At 43.3% G+C, this 15,426-nt stretch overlaps 1 protein-coding gene across 1 annotated transcript in view; it reads right to left on the bottom strand.

The window, feature by feature from the left end:
- Nucleotides 1-15,426, bottom strand: part of TAOK1 (TAO kinase 1) — a 69,025-nt gene that overhangs the window by 14,913 nt on the left and 38,686 nt on the right. The window contains exons 8-17 of the mRNA XM_071574819.1: nucleotides 15,281-15,372; nucleotides 12,795-12,888; nucleotides 11,367-11,448; nucleotides 9,285-9,452; nucleotides 8,229-8,432; nucleotides 6,914-7,048; nucleotides 6,138-6,374; nucleotides 5,246-5,374; nucleotides 3,474-3,677; nucleotides 2,721-2,960 (exon numbers count right to left, since the gene is read on the bottom strand). Coding sequence (XP_071430920.1) covers nucleotides 2,721-2,960; nucleotides 3,474-3,677; nucleotides 5,246-5,374; nucleotides 6,138-6,374; nucleotides 6,914-7,048; nucleotides 8,229-8,432; nucleotides 9,285-9,452; nucleotides 11,367-11,448; nucleotides 12,795-12,888; nucleotides 15,281-15,372 — 1,585 coding nt within the window. The remainder of the gene's footprint in view (nucleotides 1-2,720; nucleotides 2,961-3,473; nucleotides 3,678-5,245; nucleotides 5,375-6,137; nucleotides 6,375-6,913; nucleotides 7,049-8,228; nucleotides 8,433-9,284; nucleotides 9,453-11,366; nucleotides 11,449-12,794; nucleotides 12,889-15,280; nucleotides 15,373-15,426) is intronic.

Genomic DNA, 15,426 nt, shown 5'->3' with positions numbered 1-15,426 from the left:
ACCTGCCTCCAGAGCAGCTTGTGAGCATTAACATCTACCAAGTGTTTCAAGACACTGGAAAGGAGGTTGTTCTGGGCTTCTCTGTATCCTTCTGCAGGAGGCTGGCAGGGATACTTCTAACTAGGCAAAACCCAGAAGTGACGAGCAGTGGTGGTTAAATGACATATGGTCAAGTTCACCATGGCAAGAAAAATAAATAAATAAACTCCAATCACTAGAATCAGACATCAGGGCAGTCAGTATACACTGGGACATCATCCTCACTGTCAGCCACCATGGCCAAATCCCAAAGCACTGCAGACTGCAACAGAGCACATGACCAGATTCTTGTCCCTTGAGGAAGTTGGAGGAGCTCTGGGATATGAACCAGCGAGGCAGAAACCTGTGCATGCCTCACATCAGCTCCTCCACTGCCTGCTCCTGGCACTAACTCAAGACTCAGCAGAGCAGGTGGTAAATGCAGCACCTGCAGCCACCCCCAAGGTGCAGTGGGATCAGACAATACACCCAGCCCAGTTCAGATACCAGCACACTCTGCTGCATAAAACAACATAACACTTTGCTAACCTGATGCAGAAAACAGGACAAAGATGGGTTTCATTCAAACCAAAACATGTATCATGGAGAGGAATGCAACACTTTTAACCTTTCCAAATGTCACAGGAAGTTATTTCCCTCCAGGAAACCTTTAAGGTTATTTCTCCCTGTCCTTAAGGGAAGTATCAGCAGGTTACACATTCCCATCAGGGACCTGGTCACAGCAAAACACTATCAACCTATTTTGTCCTCATTTTCTGTGAAGTCTTGCTTGGACACCAGACTGTTTACAGGCTTCCAGTGGAAAGGCTTCAACAACAGGAAACAGAAGGGAGGGGTAAGATTTCCAGTCAGACTTCTGACAAGATCATTTTGACCTATTATTGTGAAATACCAGCAAAAGGGTATTTGCATCACAATTAAAACACTCAAAATAATAACAGCCCTTTTCACTGAAGGGTGAATTCTAGCTATGGGTCCTTCTGGTGCTGTCACAGAACAGACACTGACCGTTAAAAACCTGCTTCCAGGACAAAGGGCCTCACTAAATAACAAAGGAAAAGCCTGAAACGTGCCCTTGAGGGAAAACCGTTGCTGGAGAGAGAAACTGAACAAATGGTCAAATTATCTATTCAATTAAGAATACTTGCCTGCATTAGTCAGGAGCAGGAGAAGGAGTTAATGCTAGAGAACAGCCTCAATAAAGAGAGGATTGTGCTGCAAACCCAACGGTTGTCCACAGGCTGCGTTATTAGCACTGTGTGTACGCAAAGGTGCAGGACTGACAGCTCAAGCCTGAAATCCTTCACTAATCACACACCAGCCATGCAAAGCGAAGTGCAAGCTTTCCATGCTCTCTGCAAAACGCTCCAGCCCTGTCCTCCCTGGAGCAGGGAAGGGGTTGGAGAGTCTGCAGAGGTGAAAGGGCAGGCAAGCCCCTGCAGCCCAGAGAGACCACGGATCCTGCTGTCCCGACCGCAGGCAGGGAAGGAGGACGGACATGCTGCCCACTCGTGTTTGCACCGCATCACCTTGGGGAGGCAGAACTCATTCATGCCAATCTCAGAAGGATCAACCTAATACAGCTGCTTCAGTTTTATTCAGCTCAGAGTGCAGCACAGCTTCCCTGTGAAGTCATCAGCTATTTATACACTATATCCTTGGAGATTCTCAACAGTGATCAGATGGTCTCTTGTTCTTACAAGCCAGGTTTTCCCTATTTAGTATTATTCTAATATTGACAAACCAGGTATATTTTTTTTTCTTTACTGAAATTTTATTTTCTCTGTAAAAAGGTAACTTGCAGGTGGTGAAAACTAACTCAGATGGGAAGCATGAAGAGGAAAGACCTAGAACAACAAAGAAATCCCATGCTCAGTATGCCATACACTCATTTTGTTCCTGGCACAGCTGAACACTGGGTGGAGAGAAGAAGTCTGCCTCCTCAAAGGAATGTACCAGGCAGCTTTGTGAAAGGCCTTATACTCCCTTCTCAGACACTCCAGAATAAACCACTGGACTTCTCTGGATGAAGTGAAGGCTTACAATGAAAACACTAAAAGCCTCAATTACAGAGGCCCCATAGTTCTGGTCAGCCATCACCGCTACAAGGGCAGCACAAGAAACCCAGGAGAGACAACACAGCAAAGGTCAGTGCCAGGAGCTTCCTGAGGACACTGCACTTGGGGCTGGTGTCTCTCTCTTCCCCACCACCACTTGCTACCATGTCAGCCTTAATATAAAACCAGCAACCAGGTGAGTTAGCCAAGACTCACAGCGCAGTTCATTTTGATGTGCACAGCAACACAAAAGATTTTGGATTTTGTTTTTAAATGACACTGATTCATTACAGGAAAATAGATTTATTCTTGTCTAGGAAGGAGAAGAGGATCAGAAAACGGTGTAGGAGGAAAAAGGGGGGGGGAGGGAAGGGTACTGCAAAGATTAAATGCATTTTAAAATACCCCAGAAAGGAAGGGACATTGTCGAGGAGGGTTTTTCAAATAAAAGAAGGGAATGGTGGTGCTTGGCCTGCACAATACACTGCAACACTCAGCATCACTGCTGTGATGCTTGCAGACACTTCAGATTAATGAGCTTCAGAAGACCTTGGACCTGCCCACAGTGCAAACAAGAACTGAGCTGTAATGGACCACTCTCCCACCACCTACAGCCCTGAGTACCTTCAGGCTCTTGGGCTGCTGCCGGACCTCCATGACGTGCTTGCGCCGCAGCTCCCGCTCCCGGCGCTTGTTGTACTCCAGCTGGTTGGTGAGCTCGGTCTGGTGCTGGAGCCGGATCAGCTCACAGCGCATCTTCTGGATGGTGCTGAGATGGCGGAACTCCAGCTCCTGCATGGACTCGTGCTGACGCAGCAGCATGGCGTGCTCCAGGTCCTTCTGGGTCTGCCTTTTGTTCAGCTCCTAACAGGAGGACAGAGGGAATTATTAGATTCTTTGTACTTACTTGGATTTCCGTTCACCAAGTGACGTTTCACTTTGTTCACAAGGGCATTTCTCTCTTTCCAAGGCATTTGAGGACAGAGCACAGAGTTTCTTCGTCTTATCAGCAGCAGACAGCAACGCCACCGGTAATTTTTCCTTCCTCATTTCACTTTTCTTCTTCCTGTTCTAAACGCTCAACAGGATTCACAGTAAGCATTTTCTGGAAAGAACTGCAACTCTTGTGTCTGATGACTTTTTGGATCTAACAATTCTCCTGCAATAGGGCACTGACCTGAACATTTGATGCTGCACCATCCCTAAATGCCACAGGGATTACCAGAAGGCATTGCAAAGCACGGAACCGTTGTTTTACCTAAACACTTTGGATGTGGTAATCAACACTTCCGTTTGATTTGAGCTGGACTGCAGGGGCTCCTGTGAGATGCCCTTCACACACGTGATGCCAGGTCTCATCTCTGCCTGTTCTCTTACCTCCCGAACCAGGTCCTGCTCCAGGTTATGGCGGCCAAGGAGCATCCGTCTCTTGAAGCGGCGACATTCCAGCTCCAGGTACTGCCTCTGACGCCTCAGTAAGTTGGCCTCTTCCTCTGCCTGGAAATGCTGGATGTTCTCCTTCTGCTTGGAGAGCCACTCTTGCTTCTCCTTCTTTGGAGTGCTCTGGTTTTCATTCAACTCCTGATAATGGCAAGGTAATTAATTGTGGAATAGCCCCACTAAGCTCCTTTGGCCATGAACAATTGGACAGACCTGACTACTAAACTATGTCTCAAAGCTGTTCTACCCTCTCTTCTCAAGGTCAGTACCATCCCCTCTTCTGTAAAATGCATCCTATCACCTTCTAAGGGTGTTCCAGGAGACAACTCACAGAGGAGGAAATATAACTACAACCATATTTCCGCCACTGGCCATTCAAACTGGCCAAAATGTTGGTTCATATCCACAGTTTCCAAACATATAGATTAGCTCAAAATGTTAAAATGAAACACCAGGAAGTCCTGCCATACTGCCTGGCAGAAATTTTTACAGGCTCCCAAAGGACTGAGGGAAGGAGGAAAGCATTGACATCCTGCTGTTCAAACGAAACTGCAGCCACACAAAGCACGTCAGAAAATTTTTGTGTCTTGCTTGTTCAGAACACATACCCATTTTACAGTAACTCATCAAGGCAGAGACACTCAGTGAGATGCTGTAACTTACCAAAACAATAAAATGAAGTTCACAGGTGAAACTTAAGGGTTTCCACATTTGCACTACATTCAATACATAGCTGAAAGTATCTTTGGCAAAAGACTCTGCTTGCTTGAATTGCATACTAGAGATGCCCATGCAGTAATTAAGACTTGTTGTGATACATTTCAACTGAAGTATGAGACAGAACTCCTCTGTATTTCTTCAGTGTTTCTTGGTGCTCTGTGATCTACTGCCCACTTAGAAAAAGATTCTATGTTATTATAAGGAGCCCACGCTACTATAGTTTTTGTTAGATCTTTCTTGGCTCTGCTGCTCTTTAGCCTTTTTTTTTTCTCATGGGAAATGTCTATGTTTGGGAATATTCCCCTTTGGAGCAAGTTCCAAAGTTGCATCACTCAAGTTGGTGGTTAAGCACTAAATGGGTCTTTCAAAAATTTATTTATAGTGCTTATGGTTTCAGCCACTCAACAAAAAGAATTAGGAAGTTTGATTGTACAGTTTCTCTTCATTTCACGGAGATCTCAATTTTCACTACAATGTAGTGATTATTAAATATTTACACAGCCTTCTCCATTGAAATTTAGTAACAGTTTTTCTGGTATTTTCCTTTAAAAAAATGCAGGTCATCTGTTCTCTTGATCCTGTACAGAAATGTCATTAAGTTGCAAGAAACTCCACTAACTGCTTCAGTGCATGGCCACTGCCTGTAGCAACAAGGATGAGAAAAATGCTCATGACCTTTCATAAACTACCTCTTTTTATTCCTTAGGATTGTCAAATTTGCATGTTTCTGCTAAAAAGCAACATTAAAACAATGGAGAGGTTTGTATTTTCACAAGATAAAAACGTTAAGTGCCAATAAATAAATAAACTCTCTCACTCTAAGGTCAAAGACATGAAACAACTCCAGCATGCCCATGAAGTGCAGAACTTGCTGCAATCCCATGGAAAATCTCTGGTGCACAGTGCCACCTTTATTTTGGAATGTCCCCCACTCTCACACTGTATCACACACTGCACTATGTTCACATTTCTCAGTGCAGATGGGTTACCTCTTTCAGCTGCTCTTTACGGAGTTTATATTCCCTCTTCTGGGACTCCAGAAAACTGTTCAATTCTTTTTTCTGTTGGGCCTGAATATGCTGTTGAAACTTCTTTTCTTCATTGGCCATCACTTTAGCCTACAATAAATCCAGCAGCAGATCAGTTTGAGTCCCAGTGGATTTCAGTTGTGTTCCAGTTCAGTCTCAGGTCCCAGAACTCAAGGTACAGTCACCGTGATACTCACCATGACTCTGGATAAATGCAGATCCCAGGAGCTTGCCCTCTCTCTCTCCTCATTCCCCATCCCATCAAAGCCCCCAGCAGAGTCCTTTTCCTGTGCCTCAGTCCCTCAGCCCTATTGTTCAACTAGCCCTGCCTAACAAAGTCAACACCTTATGATAAACTGTATCCTCAGCCCTGCACTGAGAGACCCGAGATGAACAAAGAATCAATAAGAACCGCTGTAGGCAGCACCACTTCATTATCAATTATTTAAAAGCATAAACCCCCCCATATCAACATTCAACTGAACAGTGAACATTTAAGTGTAGCTGGCACATTTCTCCGCAGGCGAATCTGCCTCAACACTCAATGGCAGTCAGTTATTGACAGCACATTCATGGCAAGAGAGGGGAAAACCTCAGTGTTTTTTCTGAGGTCAGGCTTCTAATATTCAGTATAACACACTGCAGTGAAGGACATATCTGTCCTCTAGTTACATAACCCCTTAGTGTAAGGAGGTGTTGTATTAGCCTTTTTCTAATTAGCAATTTGCTCAGCTCCTGAAAACAAGACATGTAAGAGACTACACTCACTGTCACCTTTTCACTGATGAGTGGAAGTGGACAGTTCAATGTAATTGACAAACACAGGCTGGTCGCATAAACTGTAACCTCCTACCTCTTTTTCCATGGCTGCTTGGTGCTTTTTAATTAGCTTTTCCATTTCTGCAGCAAAATTGTTACGCTGTGTTTCAAGATCTTTGTCCAACCTGAGGCGATGCTCGTCCATCTCTGCCTTCAGTTTATTCTCTAATGCCATCAGTTGCTTCTGGTGCTGCCGCCTCATACGTTTGTAGCCAGACATCTGCTCTCGGAGCTCCGAGTCCTGCTCATGTTCCTGCATCTGCCTTGTCACCTAGGAAGACAACCACATCGGGCCAAAGGAAGTTAATGCTGTCTAATCTGCTTTTCAGCAGTCTTCAAACCACAAAAGAAAATGATTCAGTTAAGAAATATGATTTTGTTGTAAAGAAAAGCACACATCCTAATGGCAGCAGAGCAGATTAAAAACTCAATTCTGCTGTAGAAGATAAGCTCACATGGGCTTCAGCAGAAAAACAGTACAATTGCTAAAGCTGGTACTAAATAATGGCCTTTTAGCCTAATGCAATGAGGGTGAATATACACACAAATATTCGTAATATGCACATGAAAATAAAAGCCAACTTATTATTATAAATGATTTCCTATATTGTACTGGGCACACTGGATTTGAAACTATTTAATATACACAAATTACACTGGCCCAGGTGTCTCATTTAAGCTCTATTAGCTGACACTAAACCATTTCAGTGATAGTATCTCAGTCAATGAGGGTGGCTCATATTCTGATGAAACCCTGGAAGCTCTAAGCAGCCCTCCCTGTAGCTCTGCACCAGCCAGCCCTGCACGTACCAGCGACGCTGTGCGTATGGTAGCAAAGTGCTCTCGGTTGCGATAGTGAGACTTGTGGCGAGATACTTGGGGAGGAGACTGTGGCTCTGATGCCCTTGTTCGAGGATCCGACTCCTCTCTGTAGTTTTCTTCCTCCTTATCAGCAAATATTAATGTCAGAGAATAAAGAGAATCTGTGTTACTAAAGATATTTTTTCAAAAGGAAGGAAAAAATATTTTACATTCATCAGCCCTCAAGATCCTTCTGCCAATAAGATGGGTGAAGGAATATCCTGCAACAAGAGCTCTGATCTAGGATCTTTGCTCCTGGAAATTTTGTTGTGTTTTTATTACTACGAGAAAAATTACTAATTAAAGCTGAAAATGAGAAAAATAAACAGAAAAGTGAAAGATGAGTTGAACAGTTTACTTCAACAAAACATAAAAGGTATAAAGTAGATTTTATCAAGTCTAAAAGACAAAACCAACATACTTGTAACTCTAAAAGACAGAAGATTTTCATTACATCCACTGCAGAAACACCTCAAAGCAAATTTTAGATTTTGTCATGGTGTATTCCACATTCTTATTTTGAGTTTGTCATTCACCACAGCACGATTACTAGTTAAGATATGATACACTAATTAACTCCCCGAGGAAATACCTGTGTCTTTGTTGCATATCTGGGCAAAGAACAAGACATTCTAATCACACTTATCATTAGCCAGGGAAATGGTGGTGCTTTGAGCAAAGGAGTGATAAGCCCTCCATGGCAAGAGCAGCCCAGCTCAGAGGGACAGTCTCCCAGCTCACCCTTCACTGGGCAGAGGGGAAGCAGGGAAGTGGTTTCTGCTACTTTTCTTTTTCCATACACCTTTACTTATTAACCAAATATTCAAATCAAGTGCTGGGAGGCTGGGTGCTGCAGAACAGATTTCAGGGACTACTGTGGGCCCTGAATTTAAGAGTTCACTAATGAGGAGGTAACAAGGGGGAACTCTCACATCCTGCTATCCCAAAAAGCAGTGCTCTGCAAATTAAGGGTATCCACTAAACAAGCCTATTTACAAGGTGCTATTCCAGCTCCTCCCAGTAAAGCAAATTGCTTTAGAAACAATTCAATTAGTAAAGTAATTCTAGTGAATTAACAAAAATAAACGACTTTCACAGTGACCTTTCCAAGTTTCCAGTGCACATTCATATATTTGGGACACAGTAATAGGACCTGCAGGTAATGACTTGGGATTGGAAGCAGTTGACTTTTTGTCATCGTGCCAAACAAATCCTCTCCCGTTTTACACCTTCAAAGTTCTCCAGTAAAAACTCCAGTGCTTACCGGCTTTAAGTGAATGACAGAGCTGTTTGACATCACAGTATGGTCCCCCTCCATCATATCCAGCTCGCTCTTATCATCCGAGGCATCTGGAAGACTGTTAACACTACTGCTTTGGCTACTGGCACTGATAGACATACTAGGAATGGACTGATTACTCCCAACACTATTCACTGTCCCCGTCCTGCCGACACCATGATCTTGTTCCTGGGAGAAAGGAATTATTAAGAAAATTCAAACCCATCTCAGCTGTACCTGTGGACATTACCAAATGGAACATTCATTCCATTTCTTTCTAAAGGCATCCAGCTGCCATGACATGGCAGTTCCCACCCTCCAGGCATTGCCATCAAACGTTTTTCTTGTGGGGTGTTGGGGAAAGAAAGAATCAGCCTTGTCAGGATTAACTGGCTGATGTCAGATCCTTTTCTACAGCAAGCCTGTTAACAAGCTGAACTCTATCATGTCTCAGCTACAGCGTGTCACCAGGAACTGTTCTGACACCAGCACCCCCTGAGTGCTCAGCTGGGACCCTGCACCTCGCAGGTTTCTTTCTGTACATGAGAACTGCAATTCAGAGTCTCCATCTCTGCATGGGGACTGCAGGACTCAACCCCACCACCCAAAACATTGATTTCCTTGATGACTTTTTTTTTAAGTAAATCAAGTACAAATTTCTATGTCTTAGAATAGCATTCTCAGGCAAAACTAGAAGACTGTCAAGACCTTGCACATATGGTTAAAACAGAGGTTAACTGCAATTGCTAAAGAGTCCTCATGAAGCCTCATAAACAGGCAAAGAAAGCAAGGATTTACAGAACTGGAAGCTGACTGTTCAAGCATGAACACATGGCACAGGTTCTTGCCAGCACCAGGCTCTCCCCTGTTTGTCCTTGTCTGTGCCTTGAGGTAGCTTTATTCCAAGCACAAAGGGGAGACAGCGTTCACAGCCAGGTGTGTCAACAGCCTCCCTCTGTTTCAGCAGTATCTGAGTTGTGGTTATTTAAATGACAGCCTCATTTTCTCTGGTTCAACGATGAAATGCAGCACTTCTCTCACCTCCTCCTCCTCCTGTGTTTCCACTGCAGGGCCATTGTGGGCCTCCTGGAAGAGGAGCTTCTTCATTTTACGGTACTGCAGGTTGTCCAGCTCTCGCACTGCATCCTTTGTTCTCTGAATCAGGTCTATTAACACTGTTTCAGGTCGCTCTCGAAGAACAAACATGTGCTGCAGAACACACAAATAGGTGAGTGGCCTCTCATGCCTCCAACACACAGGCCTTGAGGATGCCACGATGGGCTCTAGCTGGGTTTATCAGCCCTCTCCCCTGCACAGAACACCTTCCCAGCTTACACTGGCATTGTTTTTCAGACTCCATGATGCAGAGAGAATCCAGAATGATTGCTTTCTAATGGCAGACTCCCACCAAAAAATAAAGATATAAAAAACCAGAAATGGTATTTCACATACCATGAAAATGTGCTCAGTATAAACCTAGACTTTACTGACCTTATCTGCTTGTGGTTTAGTGAGGGAAGAGAAACAAATACCATACAAAAGCTAAAGATATGAGGCTGGCTAGTATCCTTGGCCAAATGTTAATTAACTCATGAGTTAACTCTCACTACAAAACTCTCTTCCTTGTTTAGAAAAGCAAGCCTGAGAATCAAATATTCATCATACAGCTCTGAGTCATAGGATAGGCTGTGAACCTTTGAGCCCAGTCCTTGAACAGCTCATCATATTTTTATTTTTGAGATATTCACCACATATCTCTGCAAAGGTGGCTCCATTTCACCAATAGGTAAAACAAGTCCTGTCTATGTGTGTCAGAAGCAGCTTTTGCAGTCTCCAGATGCACTGTGCTGTGCAAGCATGACTCATTATTAACACCACCACTCCTTTCATTTTGTTCCTTTGGAGAACTGCACTGCTGTTTCCAACATGTCACATTCCCTACCTGTCCCTGGGAAGTGGCACGTGGCTCTTTCAGACTATAGATATGGAAGGAATACATTCCCAAACGTTTCATTTCCATCAATGTTCTCTTTAATTGCAGCACATTGCTCAAAATAAAACCAATCTGCAGAATTCTGAAATGGCAGGACTACACACCCACACCAAAACCTTTCCTGGATAATTGCATTTACTTTCTGAATAGACAGTTTTCAAAGAGGCACAAGTCCTCAGAGCCATTTTTAGGCAAAAACATGCAAAAAGGTGCTGATAAAACCTGCATAAATAGCATCCATTTCCCTGCAATGCAAAAAACACTTGGAAAAACACTGTTTAGCAGAAAAAGGGCCAGGATAAAAAGAAACCCAAAATGTCATGAGCACTGTAAAGAGAATGACAAGTTAGCTAAAAATTCTGAATGCCACCTGATGCCACAAAGGAAATCCACCAAAGTCATCCAATAAAGCAGCTCTAACACCCAACTTCTCTGAGAGTTCTGTTCACTCAGGAACATGACAGCTTTTTGCAATCTACCCCACTGGCTTTGTCTCCAGACTACAGTGAGGAAAGCCAAGCACTTGCAGCATTCAGGAGCACAAATGAAGAGAAAAGGTATCTGAGAAATGAAGCAAGAGAAAACCTGCAGACTGCTGAGGCTTCTGCATGTCAAGGGAAAATACAGGAAGGAAAAACTGTTTTCTTCTGCCCCATTTCCCCAGGGGTACCATTAGAACAGTGGAGTTCAGGTCTGTGCAAAGCACACAGGTGATGGGAGAGGCTGCAAAGCCTTGGGGTGTATATAGCAGAGAATGAAGAGGGAAGTAACAAAAGATATTTGTTAGCTAATGCAAGGCAGCTCTATTGGGATTAATTATAATCACTGGAACAATAGACTGAGAAATAAACAAACTCTTGACAAGTTGATGGTCATTTAATGTCACTTGATGGAGTGACCTTTTATGATGAGAACTCCAGGGCTGGCTTGGAGAGTCACCTGGGGAACACTGAAATGCTGCAGAAATGCCAGCACAGCCCAGCCCAGCCCAGCACTCCCTGCCCAAAGGTGTTCGGGCACAGAGAGCATCACTGGACCATAACCTTGTACAGGAGGTGAGAAAGAACATCATCACATGGCACAGCCCCTTTTAATACCACGAGGAAAGCAAAGAGGACAAGCAAGCCAACCTTCAGAAGCTCCTCTGATGTAGGCCTGTCTTGAGGAATTTTCTGCAGGCAAGAATCTACGAAGTTTCGAAAATAATCAGACCTGTGTCAAGGAGAGGGAAAAAAAATCCATCTGAATTAACAATCCAGTTTAATTCATTAAGGAATCAAGACACATCTGGGTGCTCTTAGCAGAAAAATACTTCAATACTTCATCCCACAGCCTCTGACATCCCTAGTCAAGCCAAAGCCCACCACTTTGAGTGAGCAGATCCCTTTAACCTCAGCATCCAGACACAATGTTTCAGCTTAAGAATGCAAAAATATGAGTCAATGCAAGAGGAAGGAGAGTTCCATATAAAAGCAGCCACCCTAATACTTCAATGTGAGCATCAACCCTGTCAAATTCTACATTGCACAAACTCTCAAGCTCTAATCAGAGCCCCTGTCCCATTCCCCCTCTGCACAGGTCTTTTACCCAGACACAGTATTGAAATACAATTCCTGAAATGCCTTTAGCCCTTTGACACAACTTTACACTATTGTGCAATCTGTCACCAGTAAGAATTAAAGTCAGGATTTGTTAAGTAACTTCTCTCCCTCTCTAAGCTGAAAGTCAGTATTTTGCCCCTTCTTTCTTTGCACACAGGTCTCCAGAAGGTCAGGATTATACCCCAAGAACAGCAGCATGTCTGTTGTATGGGTTTTATTTCTTTTCACCCTCACCACTCCCCCTATCCCATCATGTAATGGGGGCGTTGCTGCTGTAAATTTTCAGTAACTTCAATTACTGCATTTTTTTTGGTCAGAAAAATGCATAAAGTGAGTTGAACATTTAGTCAATCACCAGGGTATGAAACAGCTTAACCAGAAAAACTCAAAAGTAGAAAAATATTTCTAAAAATAAGGTACAGAGTATTATGTTAGAAGCCTAGTACTATGGCTCAGTAAGCCACAATTAGGAAGTTTTTAAGTTTTGAAATTAGTTTACTGTGTTTGTTGTTTCAAAAGACAGTTGTTGAGGCTGTTACTACTGTGCTTTATTCTTCTGAAGTTTATGCAACAGACACTTGCCACACACAAGCTGTGTCTGCATCTTGCAAAGCAACACTTCAACAAAACAAGATTCAGGAATTGACAGTGTGGTTTGTGATTAAAAAAAACACTAAAACCCACAGTTTTGGCAAGCTTGGGAGCTTCAGAAGTTTGCTGACCCATGAACAGAGTTTTTACAGGATCTTATGTTCTTCCAGCAGCATGTCCTGTTTCTACTGCACTGCAGAGTCTTAAAAGTATATTTAGTAACTGGTCAGTTCTGTACATAAAATGTATAGTGAATCTAATGAGAACCTTCCAGCTCACATCCTCCCAACAGGAATCCAGCCATTTCAAGAGCTCAGCATGACAAAGCACTCCATTTACAGCCATTCCTCCCTCAGCAATACTCACCATTCATTGGACTGTAGTGTAGGGGATTCATTCTGCGCTATGTGATATAAGGCACTCATTGCGTTCATGTTAAACAAAGGAGGCTTCCTTTCCGCTGCACACAAGAGAAAACAAGTTTTATACAGGGGCACAGCCTCATGTTTTTGCTCTTGCTTTTTTTCTCTTTTAGTTTACATCCCTTTAAAAAGAAAACCACATCAGCAAAATCCCTACTGCCCGAACATGGAACCCCAAACCAACCCTACCCTGCAATCAGACAGATATGTTGGCATCTGTCCTGTGCCATTGCAGAAGATGAAAGCCCTTTGAAGATCAAATGCCTTGTCCTCTCAAGCTTTTAAATTACGTGGTTTATCATACTTGAGTTCTCTGACTCACTGTAATGTACTAAAATAGGAATAAGTTAACAGTAAGCTTAAACTCGGTGTTTAGCCACTAGGCATTCTTGGTTTCATACACCCCCCCTTTCTTATTTTCTAATCTACAGTTGCTAAAAAGCTAAGGAATATTTATTTCTAGCAGGACAGCAGTGATGAAGAAAAGGCTGGTTACAAGAACCATCAAATCACACTTAACTGACTAAGCACATGGGCAGGAAGTCAGCAACAGGCCAACTCTTTATACTATTTTGAGAGTTGCCTTCTCTTTGGCTCTTCTCTCTTTCAAGCTTGTGTTACTCTTATAGACTGACACAGCATGAAAGCTTAATGAGGAAGGAGATGATCTCACTGTAACAACAAAATTGAAGCTTCATCAGAATGTTTATGGGGTAAACTTATAAAGCTCAGCCTCGCCATAAACATTCCAGAGAAGCTGGTCAGGCCACAAGGACGTTCCTACACCAGTCAAAAAGCAACAGAAAACCTTCCTTCCTCAAATAAAAACAAGTTAAAAAACAGTGCCAGTTTTCTTATTTTGCTCCCCAGTTTTGAGTTGAATAGTAGCAGTGAGGTATGGAACAGAGGTCATGGCTCACTCATGGCTATGGCAGGAAGGACTAAGCTCTACAAACTCCTCAAAATGGGAAAATTGAGGAGTTAAGTTTTCTCTCAAATGTAGCACTTTACCTTCTCTGATCTGTTGGGTAACTAGCTGCTGCTAACAGGATCTGACTAATTATTCTTTATTTTATTAACTGACTGTTTTCAGTAGCTTTTTCCTCTTAACTCACCTGAATTAACAGGACTCTTCAGGAAACCCTGAAACTGAGCCCTCAACAAGGCCATTTCTAAGCCTAAGTGATAATCTGAGAAGACTACAGACATCTCATTTTCCTGCTGCCTCCCTGTGCTCACTCAAAGCAGCAGAAGGAGCCAGCCCCAGTGCCCCAGCCTGCAGCCCTCTGCTGCCCTGACCTGGGCTCACCTCCCACCACGCCACGGCCGCAGCCAAGCGCTTCATCCTGCAGGAACGCGGCGTGCAGGAGGCTCGGGGGTGTGGTGGCCATGAGCTCACTGCATTCCTGCAGCCCTGCAGCCAGCCAAGTCTCCTCACTCCACTCGGAGCAGGATTCTGTCATGACAGTCACACCCCTTCAACCGGCTTTATACTGGCAACCAAAAAAACCTCTGCTCTGAAGAAAGAATCTATTTTACGTCCTGGAAGAAAATGCAGCTGACAGTTTGGAATGCCAGACAGCATTTCCAGCTGAACTGTGCAGTTCACATGGCTTGGTGTGCTCCTGAGAGCTCTCACTGCTGGCTGGGCTGCTCCTCCACTGAGGTGGGGCTGCAGCCTGAGCATCAGACCTGACAGGGATGGCAGGACAGCCCCAGGTGTGTGGAGTGTGTGGTGCTGTCCTTCAGTGAGGGTCTTGTTGTTCCAAGAAAATGTTAAATGTTAAACAGAATGCCACACTAACAATGTCCTTTTAAACTGACATTCTGCTTTAAAGAGTCTATTCTAATGGCAATGCCATCATTTCTTTAGGCTTTGACTTACAGGTTACCACTTCAAAATTGGATTATTCTCTATCTTTTTCTCAAAGGAAAAAAATGAATCTACTCACAAGTGACAACATACACTGCAGACAGCTTTGGAAGGGCCCACTTTCCCAAAACTTCATTACTGCAGAACTTGTTAATGCATTTTAAATTTTCATGCAAACAGTATCAACTTAGAGCATTATATATATTTCCAGACTGGCAGTTTAATGGTTGGTTTCTAAAGCTGCTCAGCAGTTTTTCAGTTCAGAAGTTAAATGGCTCTCCCACAGAACATGAACACCCTCAGTGATACTGCCTGGCTACTGCCTTGGTCTATAAAACTCTTTTTCTTCCGGTAATGAAAACACCAGTTCAATAAACACAAAACTGGAGGCTTGTCTTGAATTTTAGAGAGCACATTTAGCTCTTTTCTCTAAAACTCAAGCCCCAGAGAAACCAGGACAATGAAGGAGGCACAGATCTTCTGCACTGTGATTCAGCTGAGTAAGTTTCAGGTATTAAATAACTACATTTTATAATTTTTCAAAGGAAGCAACTTACCTAACTCAATACAGGTAATTCCAAGAGACCAAACATCTACTTTGCCATCATACTGCCCTTCATCCATGGCTAAAATCACTTCTGGGGCCATCCTAAAATAGGAAATTGGTTCTCATAAATGCACAATGGAACACATTATTTCATCA

Source organism: Pithys albifrons, chromosome 21 (assembly GCF_047495875.1).
Source record: "Pithys albifrons albifrons isolate INPA30051 chromosome 21, PitAlb_v1, whole genome shotgun sequence".
Taxonomy (NCBI): Eukaryota; Metazoa; Chordata; class Aves; order Passeriformes; family Thamnophilidae; genus Pithys; species Pithys albifrons.
Note: the sequence above shows the minus strand (reverse complement) of the source record. Positions and strands in the feature narration are given on the sequence as shown.